Raw genomic sequence first — 15,930 nt, forward strand, 5'->3', positions numbered from 1 at the left:
TTTTCAGCCATACCGAAAAATCATGTATAGCTTCGTATTAGAGACAATTTTCCACAAATGTTAAAATAAAAATCATAAATTATTAGAAGTTTTGCTTTAAAAAAGGCATTTCATCTCATAATTTAATTTAATTTAATTAAATATCCGCGGAAATTTCCATAAAACGATGAGATAAATAATTATGCTTAAATTATCTTTTTTGATCTTCGCTGTTGCAGATATTGTTGTTATCCCTGTTGATTAATGTTGTTCTGTGCAACTGGAGCGACAACAAAACTTTGTGAAGCACGCACTAATAATTGTGCCCTGTACGTCACGGCAGGATAAAACAACAACATTTTTATTTTTGATTTATTTTTAAAATTCCAGTGCAGCAGTGGCATTTATGGTTTGTCCTTCAGGTTTTTGTTGCTAATTTTATGAATATTTACCAGTATAAAAATATGTACAAAATGTGATAAAATGAAATTAAGGTAAAAATGCAAAAAATAGAATAAAATTAGGTCGACAAGGCCAAATTTAGACAAAACACGTTAAGTCAAGTTCAAATATTTAAACCGTATTTAATAAAAAGCCAGTTTAGAAGAAACTAAGTTTAAAGAACACTCAAATCATGATAAAACGGAAAATGAGCTTCTAGAATGATTCACCCTTCGTAACTACATATGTACTATCCAATTGAAACCTACTTTTTTTGTTTACAAATTACAATTTTAATTCACATCTTGCTACTCTTGCAAACTAGATGTTTTCATTTTATGACCTTTAATACACAAGAATACTCAAAAGGGGGCGTTTACAATTTCTTTTAAGCTTTTCCTATGATGACAATCCTATTCTTAATTGAGTCATAGATAATAAATTCATAAAGGGAGAGGCCTTGATAAAGGTGGGTACATGTTAAGAATTATAATGAATAAGAAGGATTATAATAAACATCTACCATAAATAATAGAGCATATATCAAGGTTGTATGGATTATAGGGCTCGGCAACCGAGCCTTCAGCCGTGCGGCTGTTTATTTGATGGCTCTAGCTTCCTCAATGTCAAACTCACTGAGAGCGGATACGGCTCCCGAGCCCTAACATATTATTAAACGTACTTTTGTTTGAAAAAAAGTATGATAAATGGATTTAAAGAGATTAATAATTAGATTTATAGATAAATTATGAAAAACATAACAAAGTGGAAAAAAGATTAAAATGTTGTAATTGAGAGATACGAACTTTTAGATGAATAACTTTTTTAAGTTATAGACATAATCTAGAAAGAACTTTTAAAGAGAGAGAGAAAAAATCTAAATATTGCAATAAAAATAGATTTATAGATAGATAGATTACTAATTAGTAGACTTAGTTTACAAATTAATGCAGGTTTACAAGTTATTTCTAAAACCTTGTGATGGGGTCAAATGCAATTAATAGATAGTTAAATATACTTGTAATTAAAGAACGAATCAAATAAAGAGTGAAATATTGATTGACAACAACTATAAAAATGCAAAGCTATAATTATCGAGTTAGATTAATAGATAATAGATACTACAGTCAATTTTTTAGAGTCTAAGACTACATTTCGATTGGGGGGGGGGGGGGGTAATTCTATGATAAACAAACAGATAAAAAGATGTAATGAAAGGATAGATACTGTATAGTTTTAATATCCAGAATTGGTTCGTTGATAGATGGATAAACAAATAGATAAATAAATGACATGCAATAGATAGATAGATACTGTACAGTGTTATATATGCAGAAAAGACGGTTCTAGAGTGAAAAATAACCGTATTTCAATAGCTTTAACTAGCCTTAAAAAAGTGTGATCAGACTGTGACACTATGACTGTGAAACCTACAGATGGATAGAAACCTTGGGGAGGAATTGTAACAAGATTAGTAGACCATGCAGACAATAGAGATAAATTAGAGCTTTGTGTATTTTAATTATTTTGGTTGATTTTCTAGTTTCTGTAAGCAACCATGTTGGATCGTCCCTGAAAATAAAATAAAATAATATAAATTGAAGTAATTCTTAGCTTCACATCTTAATATATTTTGAATGTTTTATTATATAAAGTCAAAATAATGATAGTTTTTGACTGGCAAAATAGTTTTTCTTACTAGATATTATCCATATCTGGTAATCCCTCATTATCTTTATGAAACAAATGTAAATAATTTCAATATCTAAAAAAATCATATTTTTTATTACAAGTTGACAACAGATATTGATTATTCTAAATAGTTAGTCGTGTATTTAGTATAATATCAAGTACAACGTTGCGGGGAGTTAAATGCTGAAATACAATTTGTACTTCTAAAGCATCGGAATGTCTGTTTGTCATTCTATTCTTATGCAGTTGTTGCGTGACAGAGGTTAGAAAAGGGATACCATTACCGGTGTCTTGTTTTAATTTCCATAGAATTTAGAAAATCCTGCGGAAAACCAACCCCAAACCATGCCCTATCTATACCTAGTAATGAGTTACACCTGTATTAGGGATAAAACATTTCCCTTTCACTTACTAATTCTGCAATGTTGACTATTTTTGTTTTTGGATAGGTAATGTAATCTTTTCTCCCTTTACATTTAAATAACATACATATATGGTAGAAATATTTTCAAATTTTTTATAAAAAAAATTATTTATTATAATATAATTTTATGCCTGAAATTGTTTTAAATCTTATATAAAATGAGGAAATTATTAAAGCATTAATATTCCTTAATTCATTGCCAATGCATTAAAATGCACAGACATCCTATACAGTATATATACGGTATTGGAATTATGTGCCGTTTTTAAAATATCAATTTGGCACAAGAATTTGCAATATAGATGATGTATAAGGTCCCACTGTCCCATATTTATGAATGTTTATGCAAAAAAGTGTAACCGCAAAATTTAGGGGTTTTTTGGCTTCAATATATCCTTACTTAAACTGTCCTAATACTTTTTCCAATTTATCTGACCTCCAAATATAAAAAGTAAGCAAGTAAAAAAAAAACATCTTAAATATTTTTTTCTTATTTTCACTTAATATACACTTTAACAGCTATGCAATGAGTTGTTAAATTTTGCGAACACTATTTTTTGCAATTTTATTTTACACATTACACGGTCATGTTATACAAAAGAGTACTGCGTAATTATATCATATGCAAAGGTTCCGTAATTTGTTTCTTCATTGTTTTGGCTTCAAAATATAATTTTTTTCTATTATTGTAATTGAACCAGCACTAGCCGCTTCCAGCACTTTGTTACTTTTTGTTTCTTCTTCCGCAAAACAATGTTTTTTTTTGCGCATTTTCCATTCAATTCAAGTTTAGTCAATGTTCACACCTCTCTCAAATTATACATGTTCATGTAAAAGGGGCAGATATTTATATTATCCAATTTGCTCTACCCTCTAGGGTATCATTTTGTAGTGGGACAAAGTGTCTCAAAAATCACCCATGTGACGTCATAAAAATGAAGGAGATGAGAGGAGAATTGGGAAAGAAGACCCCTAAAAAAGAGAGATGGATAATTCCTCATTTTTATGACGTCACATGGCTGATTTTTTAGACACTATGTCCAACTACATCATTTTATTAAAATTAGACTTTGACCTCCCAATCTACGCTGATTCTATGAGTCAAACAAATTTTAGGACAATTATCTTTAAACCATTCGTTTAAGCAGTTACCGTGATCTTAGATTTAATCCATGCGAACAGCCAACCATGATTTTCCTTCTAAAATAATTTGAAACCAGTTAAAATGATACACTTCTTGTCAGTTATTTATTTTTTCAAGCAAAATAATAACTTTTTTGCAACAAACGTATAATAGCCTAGGGTAAAGGCTTTTAATTGTTTACTTCTTTTGGCTATTTACAGTTTTAATCACTTTTTATGGTAAAGGGCAACACGTATTTTATTTGTTAATTATTATTAGGCAATGAAGGACAGTTTTAAGGACCTTTGTAATGTTACGTGAAATATTTTTCTTTTCTATACTTTTATTTTGTAAAGATTTTGCTTCTTGCTACTCGAGAAAATGATCTTCATAAAGACAAATGTATTATTTTTTCTACATATAGTTGTTAATTAGCTTAGTTAGTAGTTTGATATAAGAATTATTTCATTTCTCAGGGTTCAGGGTTCACACATCCCCATTGTTAACCTCCCTGCATACGCCACTGATTAAGGTGCTTCGAAAACTCCCCTAAACTTTAAACCTATGTAATTTTAATGCTTTTATGCTAATAATCTATGCAACATAACCTTGTTATTTAATGCATGGCTCGGCAGCAGAGCCTAAGCCTCAAATTTAATCCAATTTGGATGGTTTGGATTTTTTCTTTAAAGAGGGATTAGGACAGATTTAGACTTCCAGATAATTTTTAAAAATTCATAAGGTTGATTTCCCTGAGGCTTACAGGCGGCTGACGCGCGGCTGCCGAGCCCTGATTTAATGTACAAACATTTACTAGTGATGTCAATGGTGTAGCATACCAATATTATTTTTGAAAGCAAAGCTTTTCTATCATTAGGATCGGTCCGTCCGGATCCGTTGTTCTTTTCGTTTATTTAAAAATGTTACAATTGTCCTATTGATTTGCATTATAATTCGTATAACAATTTCTTAAGTTAAAGGAATTGCAGCAACTCTATAATCATTACCAGAAGGTCTGTACGTCCATTTTAAACATGCTGATTTTTTTTTACTTTAATGACAACAAATTTTTGTATGGTATAATCATACTATTTATCTGATTTTTGTAATACTGATTCCTATTACAACAAGGTACTATGTTATTAGCGAAGCATCTTTATGGTTAAGTCCTAAAAATTTAAGTATATCCTTAAACAGTATCCTGTATTTAAGCAGTTTTGCAACACATACGCTTCTGACACTTAATACTACACTCTTAATGTTCATTTGTCCTACCTTTCAGAGATTTTATAGATGTTGTCATCCTTGTTCATTTGTGTACAACATTATTTTTCATTTATGCTTTATTGCACCTTGATCATATGCTTTATAAATTATGAAATGACCTTAAACTTGATATAATAATGCACAAAACCAATTGAAAGTAATTAGAGTGAGCAGTGATAATTTTATTGACATTAATTTTGTGAAATATTGTAAAGATATAAAATAACACTGAAAACAAAAACAATCTTAAAACTAAGAAAATAATAAGAAACTTTAAAACTTTTGGAGCAAACATTTTCTACAAATTTCGTCTGCTGGTTGTTTGGGATAACTTTGTAATTATTATTGGCCAAAAGTTTCTGAACTTATACTCTTTTTTTATAGGCACTAGAAAGAGCTTCACAATTTAAAAGTTTTTTTGTTTGATTTTCTAAAACTAATTGTTCTAAAATACAACCCTCAGTTTTGTAGTTTAGATCATTTTTTCTCCCTCGTTTTTAGGACAAATAATTATCATTAACAATTAACACAGGCTAATTATAATTAAGTTTAATATCTTCATCATGTTGTTAAACTTTATACTGGGATATTAAATGCAATTATGTTATACATTCGAAAGTTCATAAATATCTTGCTCAATCATCTTAGGAATGACCCTGCCTGTTTCTTAAAAAGATTCTTTGGTCAAATTATGTTTAAAAATATTTAGAAAGAATAAAATTGATTTAAAGAGCATTAATTGCAGGCATCTAAAGTGATAAGATATAGCTGATAAATTGGTGTATATTTCCAATGATAATACACAAAATAACCCCTTCTCTAGAATACAATTAGTGGTCGAAACGTTTGGACACTTAATGAACTAACTAATTAAATTCAGTAAAAATCTAAAAGTGGTTAGGCCAACAATTCAGAAAACGTTATGATAGAACTTTGGGGACTAGTGTAATAAACAATCAAATGCCCCCTCCCTCTCGGATGAATTGTTAGAATTACATTGTGGACGTACAAACAAATGCAAATTGTAAATTGTTGGCTTGTAGAAAAAAAATAATTATAGAGTTGTTGCACTCTGAATATGAAAAAATGTCCCTTACAAAGACAACTCTCTCAGCATTGTATAATAAATGGATAAATCTAATATAACATATGTAGAACTCACTCCCCCCCCCTTACGATTTTACTAGCGTTTTTTTTAAATAAAAAATATCATATTTTTTTTGCTTTTTTAGTAGTCAACATATTAATTAATGTCAACAGAAAATCATAAAATCGATGATATGTCACCCGTGACTACTTATATTAAATGCGACGTAAATAATATATTTTATCTTTTAAATACTAGCATGTGAAATATGCCAGTTTTGGCCCCTTTAGAGGGTGGGGGCGACATGAGCTTCATTTGAAAAATTAATGGATAAAACCAATTATTGTTATTTCGCAGTGCAATTGTATAAGTTAATGTCCTATGTAATAATTGCAACTAAAACTGTTTAACTCATTAAATTTGGTAATTATCCATTTTGCAACCTTTGTATTGTGTATTCTATATTCTAAATATTAAGTCTAGGTGTACAGTATAGTACGAATGGTTTATCTATATACCATTTTAATATTTTTAGTAGCGAAGCTACTCTATAATTCCACTTGTCCATCCGTCTGTTAGACACGAAGTGGGGGAAATGTGATTTTCTCGGCTCCTATTTAAGATAGAAGGCTGAGACTTCTTGTCAACATTTCCACCTTTATTAGGCATAATTAACTATAAGACATCCATTGCAGTTGGACTTTTAGCAGGGTTTTTGGCTATTTCTTATATTTTTCCACAATTTCGGGAAACATGATTACCTTTGCTCCTTTTTTAGAATCCATGAAATTGTAATTTTAATCTTATATTTCTGTATATCTTTAAAAATAAAAGCTTATTCTGTACCCTAAGTCATAGTTTTGAAAAATCTTGAATTAGGTCATTAGGAAGCATTAATTTTCTAATTGGGTAAAAAAAAAATGGTGACAGTTGAAATAATATTAGTCACCAATGTTGTAAAACTCGTTTCGCCATTCGTAACAAAAAACTTTTGGCGTTAAGGTTGTAATATGATTGAATTGTAAAAAGCAACAGTAACTTTTCCACCAATGATTTAATCTACATAAATGGTTATATTAGGGGTGGTGGGGTATTTATCATTCTTTGTCCTATCCCTGTATCCCTAAAACTGGCAGTATATTTTCAATTGAGCAACTTTCATGTTTTTCCAGGGATCTAAAGGGATAAGACAATGACCGATAAATTGATGTACTGTACATCCCCAATGATTATATATAAAATAACCCCTCCTGTAGGTTAGAATTAAAGATTGAAACGTTAAACACTCAACTTAATATACCAACCATTCAAGTCCCCGAAGTTGGAAAGCCAACGTTTTTATAAAACTTTGGGGACTAGTGTAATAAACAGCCCAGTATCCCCTATCTCTCTCTCTCTCTGTTTCTCTCTCTCTCTCTCTCTTCGTCTCTCTCCATCTCTCTCTCTCTCTCTCTCTCTCTCTCACTCTCTCTCTCTCTCACTTTCTCTCACTTCATCTCTCTCTATCTCTCTCTCTCTCTCTCTCTCTTTCTCTCTCTCTCTCTCTCTCTCTCTCTCTGTGTGTTTTTCCCTCCTCCTATCTACTTACCAAAAACTTGTTATCTGAGAAGCATTTCTTCAATTTGATTTATTAGGTCAAACTTTTCAGTTTTGACACTCAGGAAAACTAAGTTTTAAAGTTTTGTCAGCTCTAACTTTGCTAAAAATAGTTGGTGCTTAGATATAAATCGCTGTTTTTGGATGGTCTATATAATTTCTCTTTAATGGGAACTATTTAAAACAAGACTCTTGTTAAAATTTTTATAAAACTGTAATATTTACCATTTGTCCAGTTATACAATTGAAGCTTTTCAAAAGATACTTACAGTCATAATAAGTAATGTTTCGTCGGTTACCCTCTTATTATATATGGACCACATCAAAAAATTTTATTTAGGCTAAGTTTAGGTTAGGTTAAGTAAAGGTTATAAACCCTTGAAAATAGAAAAGGGGAAAGATTTCGGTGGTCCAAAGGTAAGTTTGAGTGAAAGCAACATTTGCTCCTCTATTTGAACAGAACGAATTAAGTTAGAAAATCACAAAAAAATAATAATTTCTTAATTTCAGGTACATGTTGACCCAGCCTGACCGCTATGATGTCGCCCTGCTCCAGCTGGACCGTCCAGTTTTGTACCAGGTACGCTTCATAACCTTATCTTTAAGCCGATTAAGTTTTTTCTAATGTTAAACCTACTTTTTTATACAAAAACATTATTAAAATTTTGCATGCCAGTTTAAAACTGTTAGCTAAGATTCAAGATTTTATTCAATGTTCCATACTAAGTAGAAAAGAATGTGATGAAATAATTTTATTCAGATAAAAACTCATTCCAAATGACTCATTAATTATTTTTCCGCAAGAAGTGAAATGACAATGAACTGTAAATTATACTAGTACACAAAGTTTTCTAAATACATTCTTTCATTCTTTGACTTAAAAAAATTGGGTACTATTATTAAATCTTGATCTAGGTTAGTTCAAACTGGCAGTGGTCAATTTGTTTATCCTAATTGCGACTACACATCAATTATTCGACTATTGTCTTATCCCCACCTAAGATTCAGAGATTTGCAATTGTATAACTGTGGTTTTACTTGTGCAATAACATGCATATAAATAAAAATCTTTATCTGTATTTCTGCAATGCGCATTTTAGATGTTCAACAAAATCTTAAGTATGTCTATTTCTTTCAATATACAAAAACAAGGATCGTTTCTTTTTATTTTTATGGGAGGAATTTTGAACATAATTCATTTTTTATACGAATTTTGTCTGTATCAGCATTGAAAACCGACCAACCTATGAAGCTTGTACATTATTTTTGCAATAAAATATACAGGAATAGGTCAATTACTGAAAAAAACTGTTTTTAAACTAGATAAAGTTGATTGAATCAAAATTTAAATGACTAAATTTGCAGAAATATTTAAACATATTACGCTTAGCCTTAACTTTAAACTTTATAAATACCCTTTGAAATTATAGCTATTTTGTTTTGTTTTCAGGAAAATATTCTGCCTATCTGCCTTCCTCCAGCTGATATACCCCTTCAGGTAATATCTTTATTTATTTAATAGCGGCGGTACCGCTAGCACTTATGGAAGGAATAACATTATAATCTGAATCAGTTAGGGAGCTGAATAAATTTTTATAAAAGTAGAAATATAATCTATGATTACGGTTTTGACCCCCTAAAAAACGTAATCTACCATTCCACTTTCCCATCTCTTGGTGATGATATCATCAACGTCAATACGATTTTTGAAATGTACCATTCCACTTTCAATAGAGGTGAAACTTGAATGGTACATTTATGTTTACATATCAGCGTATTCACAAACATTGATTTCCTTATTTAAATTGACATAATAGTAATGGTATATTCTAGTTTTTATTTTTATTTTACATAATTTTTTTTTATAAATAGTATTTTATACATATTTCTACGATTAACTTAATTTAAAAATAGTATGTATGATTTCAATTATGTCGATGTTAAAAGTGTAAACCACCATTCCAGTTTCGCCTCTCTTTTAAGTGGAATGGTACATTTTAAAAATCGTATCAGCATTTATGATATTATCACCAAGAGAGGCAAAATTGGAATGGTAGATTACAAAAATCATATCGGCGTTGATGATATCATCACCAAGAGAGGGGAAAGTGGAATGGTAGATTACGATTTTAGAGGGTCAAACCCGTAATAATAGATTATCTTTTATAAAAATGGATTCAACTCCCTAACTGTGAATCATATATTAAAATCTTGGTTGTATGACAATTTGTTTATTTTTAAGTTTGTTCGTTTTTATTGTAGCGAGGCTGCTTTATAATGCACGTTGGCTCTCCGTCCCGCCAGTCTGTAACACAATGGAGTAAATGTGAATTTCTCGGCTACTATTTGGGTTAACTTGTTGATTTTTTTTGAAGATACCATTTAAAAAAAAAATATTCGGTACGTCGGCCATGCAATAGTAGACATATTATATTGTTTTACAGAGGGTTCGTGATTTTCTATCTTAGGTCCTCTTTTACAACTTTACAAAGTGTCTCAAAAATCAGCCCATTGAAGTCATAAAAATGAGAGATTATCCATCTCTTTTTTAGGGGTTTCTTTTCCCACTTTTCCTATCTTCTCCCTTATTTTTATGACTTCACATGGCTGATTTTTTATACACTTTGTAAATATACTACTCTTTCTTTTTTTTATCACTTTTTTTATCTTCACTGAACATTTGCTCGATAATACACTTTGTTGCCATCCTTGTTTAATGTTTATCTTTTCACAAAATCATCTTTTTTAAATAAAAATTATACAAAAAAACAATTAAGAAAATAATAGAAACTAAGAGATTTTTCCTAATGATTGCATGTTGTTAATGTTGATTCAAATAAAAATTACAAAACGTATTGTTATAAAAAGTTTGGCATAACAATTAAATTTTAAAACAGTTTTGTCTAGAGGTCATCATTGTTTTATCATAAACAATATTTGAACATGCAAAAATATTGCTAATTTGCAAATTATTAAATGATAAATAACATTCTTAAAAAGTGAAACCCAACAAATCAGGCGGATATACAAATGGTCATTAACAATGGAGATATTATTACTTGAATGTTACACCAGATTTTCATGTTCTCAAATAAAGTGAACCTTGCAGCGTGCTAAAATAACGATACTCCCCTACTGGATAAACTAACTGACTAATAAATGAGTTTCGTGTTAGCAACCTAAATTGACGACAATTTTTCCCCTGTCATAATATCCTGGTATATTCTATATCCTTTCTTTAACAAATACAGATTGACAGGACTTACTAATTGAAGTAACAATAATGTGACGAAAAATGGATAAAAATAAATAATACATAATATTGACATACTTACAATTCATGACATAATTATAAAAATGCTCGCATTGAAAATTATTTCTTTTTTCCAAGAAATGACTATTTCAAAATTATACTTATAAGTAAATGGATATAAGATATACGTGGATGTATTGACAGGGGAAATTTTATCTTGCTAATATTCGACCGTTTATTGTACCGTTCGTTCATCCAGCAGAAGGGAAGGGGATGGGGTAAAGGGGGTGTATGGGGGATATAGTTATTTTAGCCAGCTGCGAGCATCACTTTATAAAAGAACATGAAAATCTGGCACAACATTCAAATAATAATATATAGTTTTATAAGTATAAAAAATAAGAAATTGTAATAGTTAAATCCACTCCTGAACCAAAGGCAGCTTTTCTGACGAAAAAAAACACAAGCTTTTCTGACGAAAAAAAAACACAATCAAATCTGTAAAAACATTTAAAATATGTTTTTTCTCCTAATTAAGTACAATAGTCTTCTTTTTCAATGCAAAAAAAAATAAAGTTTAACCCATTTTCTTGTTTTGCAATGGCAGTGACAGCCATTATTTAGTTCACAGAGATTTAGGTTTTCCTCAACATTAAGCTAAATTAATGATTATTGTAGCTTCAAACAATTTATACATTTCTTTTATGCTTTTATTTTACTACAATTTTTATTTCTTAAAGACAACATTTTTTTGTGCAGTTGAAAAATCAAGTATTTATGGATATATTACATCTTTGGATATTATGACAGGGTAAAAATTGTCGCAAATTTGGGTTGCTATTTCCCCTGTCATTTATTGGTCAGTTTTAAAATATGATATTATATTCGCAATTAACCCATATTGTTCTGTAAACGTTCATTTGTCACTTTTCGCCAAATATTTACGTTCTTGACATAAATATAATCATGTAAATGTATTTTATTCCTATTAAACAAATTCGTCTTTATCCTCTTTTATATGATTAGTGTAATAAATTTCTTGTATAATATCAAAACCAAAGAGTAAGGTACATTAATGTACAACTGTGAATAGTAAAAACCAAATTACTAAAGTCTTATCGGAATAAGTATCTTGTTTTAATGAAAATCTGAAATCCTTACAATCGAAATAAAAACTTATGATACAAATTTTTGCTTTCTTTCGACGATAGAAAATACTTTTTTTTTTCAAATTTAATAACGATGAAATCTTAAATACTGTTTTAAAAATCAAAGTTTTGCTAAATATATTTTCCCTTCCAAGACAGAGTAATTCTTTTGTTGTCCTAACTGACTGCTAAAGGTTTAAAAAATTAGTTTTGCAATATTTAATTCTAGATCCAATCATGTGGAGAAAATTTCTATGATGATCTTGAACTCTGACGGCATTTAGACAATAGTTTCTATCTATCTATCTGTCTATCTGTCTGCATGTCAAAATATTTTTATCTGTATATTTATTACCTAAGTTTTTCACACTTTTTCATTGTAAAATTGTCACAAGTTTAAAAATGAATTAGTAAAGTTTTTATGTAACATCTCCTTCACGAATGGATTAATTTAAGTTTGTCATTTCAAGCTTCATATAGGTTTTAGGCTGATTTTTAGCTATTTTCACTGTAAAGCTTAAATTACGAAGAGAAAAATCATGTAGAGACTTGTAGATGATGCTGGCTAGAAAAAATATAAAAAAGTAAGATGGACTAGATTCGTTTTGCTTTTTTTCATGGAAAAACTAGGGATATGGAAAAACATATAAAAGTTATGAAGAGACGTACAATAATTATCCATTTTTTATAAAAAAAAAAGAGTTCAGGCTGGTTGGGGAAAATGGACAACAGTTATAGAAATTATGACATTGATTATCCATATTATTTGGGGGAAAACTAGAGCTGTGGCTGACTTGGAAAAACTATTGTGGAACGACTGACTACTATTCTCCATGTTTTTAGGGGAAAACTGAAGTTGTGGCTGGCTAGGGAAAAACAGACAAATAGTTATGGAAGACTGGCATTGATTATCCATGTTTTTAGGGAAAACCTGAAGTTGTAGCTGGCTAGGGAAAAACAGACAAATAGTTATGGAAGACAGGCATTGATGATCCATATTTTTTTGGGAAAAACTGGAGTTGTGGCTGACTGGGGAAAAACTATTGTTGATAATATGACTACTATTATCCATGTTTTTAGGGGAAAACTTGGGTTGTGGCTGGCTGGGGAAAAACGGAAAACAGTTATGGAAAGACTGGCATTAATTAACCATATTTTCAGGGAAAAACTGGAGTCTTGGCTGGCTGGGGGAAAAACGGAAAACAGTTATGGAAAAACTGGAGTCGTGGCTGGCTGGGAAAAAATGGAAAACAGTTATGGAAAGACTGACATTAATTAACCATATTTTCAGGGAAAAACTGGAGTCGTGGCTGGCTGGGGAAAAACGGACAACAGTTATGGAAAAACTGGAACTAATATCCTTCATAAGGTAAATTCAAAACATAAATAAGAATAGTTGTATCTAAGGAAAGCAAATATTTTGGTACAAATAGTTTATAATTAGGCTAAACATTTATATAGGAAAAATAATATATTGTGTACTTCTTTCCTTCAATATTAATTTATTGATTTTGAATTCTTGTTGTCTTCTTGTCCTAATGTTATGCTCTCTATACCTCATAGTAAGTTACGAGATCTCGTAACGTCATTAGATAAACAAGCTAGTGTGCGTAGCCGCTTCATAAATAAAGACGTTGAAAGCTATACCTACTGCTGTAATGTCAGCTTGGCGACAGTAGTATTAGAAAAGCTTTGGTCAAAAACAGGCGCAACTCATCCATTTGCACAATTAAGACTTTCGGACAAAGGTTGTGCAATCAAAGGGTTGATTGTCTGTAATAGATGGTGACTTGTGGTCTACTACAAAGGTCTGGCCCTATGAGTTATTGATTAGGTATAACGCCATCAGATTATCAACTTCTTAATATATCTAGGTTGAAGTACCAATCATTGATAATGATGAATGCATTAAATGGCACGAAGACAAAAATATTTTAGTTCAGGTTAGTTTTCATTTATATTTTTTTAGTAGAGGTTTTGTGATTTATCATTCAAAAACCTTTTGTATTATAATTTTAAACTAAACTATATCAGGAATAAGGTATAGCAAACAAACGAAATAAAACTAAAATATTATTTCGGGGGTGGATAAAAAGGTCGCCAATTCTACTAAGTGCCCCCCCCCCCCCCACGACAGCTGAAAATATAGATTTCTTGATTTTCTTTCGAATTAATTTAGTTGTTTTTATAATTTTTAACTAAACTTTAAAAGTTCTTTGATAGTTGAATAAATAAAATGGGTGTAACTAATAAAATGTTAGGTATATTTGAATAAAAACTTGTGGGCGTGTCTTGTTTTTAAAAGCGAAGCTTTTCTATAATTAGGGTCGGTCCGTCCGTAACGGATAGCTTTTTTCGTTAATTTAGGCATGTTAGAATTTTCCTATCGATTTCAAATTTTGCATGGTGATTTCTTTAATAGTTAGGTACGATTTAGAAAGCGTAGCAACTCTATAATCATCACCAAAATGTCCGTACGTCCATTTTAAACATGTTGATTTTTTTACTTTTTTAAATACAAATTTTTATGTGATCTAATCATCCGATTGATCTGATTTTTGGTATATTGATTCCTGGGACAACAAAGTATAATGTGATAAGCGAAGCAACTCTATAATCAAGTCCTAAAAATGTAAGTATGTCCATAAACATTATCCTGAATCAAGCAGTTTTTCAACAATTTTACTTACAATTTTGCTTTGACTCTTATACATATATATTATGATTATTCAGTTCTGACACTATACATGTGTTAATGTCCGTTTGTCCTACCGTTTCAGTGCTTCGCTTTTATGGATGTTGTCATCCTTGTTTGAGTATGTCTTAAGCTAATATTTAGAACATATATAGAACAATTATAAATTATATTGAATGTTATTAAAACCACTACAAATTTTTATTTCTTAATTTTTTTAGCTACATTCTGAGATGTTTTGTGCCGGGCACCGTGATGGAAAGATGGATGCTTGTCTTGGCGACTCCGGAGGCCCCCTCATTATATCACATGATGGCAGGTAGGCTCATTCAATCAATAAATTTGTGAATTAACCTTTTTTTTAACTTTAATATAAAGTAAAAAGCTATATTTTGTCTCTAGCTTAAGATTTTAGTAACCACTGAACCGATTGAATGCTCCATTTCAAGGAAGTCTTACATAGATCTCGGTATGGTTTTAGGCTATTTTATTTATAGATTTTAGTATTAGGATGGTTTTGGGCTATTTTTTGTTCTTAGCTATCTCTTCAAATACAGATTTTATTAACTAAACGTGAACTATTTCCTTTCTTAATATTTGTGTAAGTAGTTGCCTGTCCTTCTTTATATTTAGCAATACCTCTTATTTTAGGATGGACTGGTGCCAATTATTATTTCTTCACCCCCTTACCACTTTTCTTCCCTATAAATTAGATTTTCTTAACATGAACAATATCATCCCCTTATATGCATTCATTTTATTAGTGAATTTTATATTACTTTGATCTTACGCCAGATTTTCATGCTCTCTAATAATGTGAACCGTGTAGCGGGCTAAATAATCACCCATCCCAGCCCTTTACCCCATCCATTCTCTTCCTACTAAATGAACGAACTGACCAATAAATGAAATAGTAAGCTAAATTGGCGACAATTATTTCCATGTTTTAATATCCACATATATTCTATATACATTATTTTTTTCAGATGGACCTTGATTGGTATAACCAGCGCTGGATTTGGATGTGCTGTAGATAAACAACCTGGTATTTATCATAAGGTATATATTCAGTACTACTTTTGAAGATTTTTATTATGGGACCCTTTTGGTTACCTATGGACCAAGCCAAGCTTGTCGCCGGTTAGGTTTCGGGATGAATCTGGATTACACCGAATCATACTAACTTTTGCTGATTTGTCAGGCACCTTACACCAATAGGAATATGG

The 15,930-nt window shown here is 30.5% G+C and overlaps 1 protein-coding gene across 1 annotated transcript in view; it reads left to right on the forward strand.

Moving 5' to 3' along the window:
• The window catches only part of LOC145327739 (uncharacterized), an 85,570-nt gene that overhangs the window by 68,574 nt on the left and 1,066 nt on the right, over nucleotides 1-15,930 (forward strand). The window contains exons 7-12 of the mRNA XM_080171299.1: nucleotides 8,119-8,188; nucleotides 9,059-9,106; nucleotides 13,301-13,378; nucleotides 13,884-13,952; nucleotides 14,926-15,023; nucleotides 15,691-15,763. Of these exons, the coding sequence (XP_080027425.1) occupies nucleotides 8,119-8,188; nucleotides 9,059-9,106; nucleotides 13,301-13,378; nucleotides 13,884-13,952; nucleotides 14,926-15,023; nucleotides 15,691-15,763 (436 nt within the window). The remainder of the gene's footprint in view (nucleotides 1-8,118; nucleotides 8,189-9,058; nucleotides 9,107-13,300; nucleotides 13,379-13,883; nucleotides 13,953-14,925; nucleotides 15,024-15,690; nucleotides 15,764-15,930) is intronic.

Source organism: Acartia tonsa, chromosome 1, assembly GCF_053477335.1.
Source record: "Acartia tonsa isolate MP-2025a chromosome 1, ASM5347733v1, whole genome shotgun sequence".
Classification (NCBI taxonomy): domain Eukaryota; kingdom Metazoa; phylum Arthropoda; class Copepoda; order Calanoida; family Acartiidae; genus Acartia; species Acartia tonsa.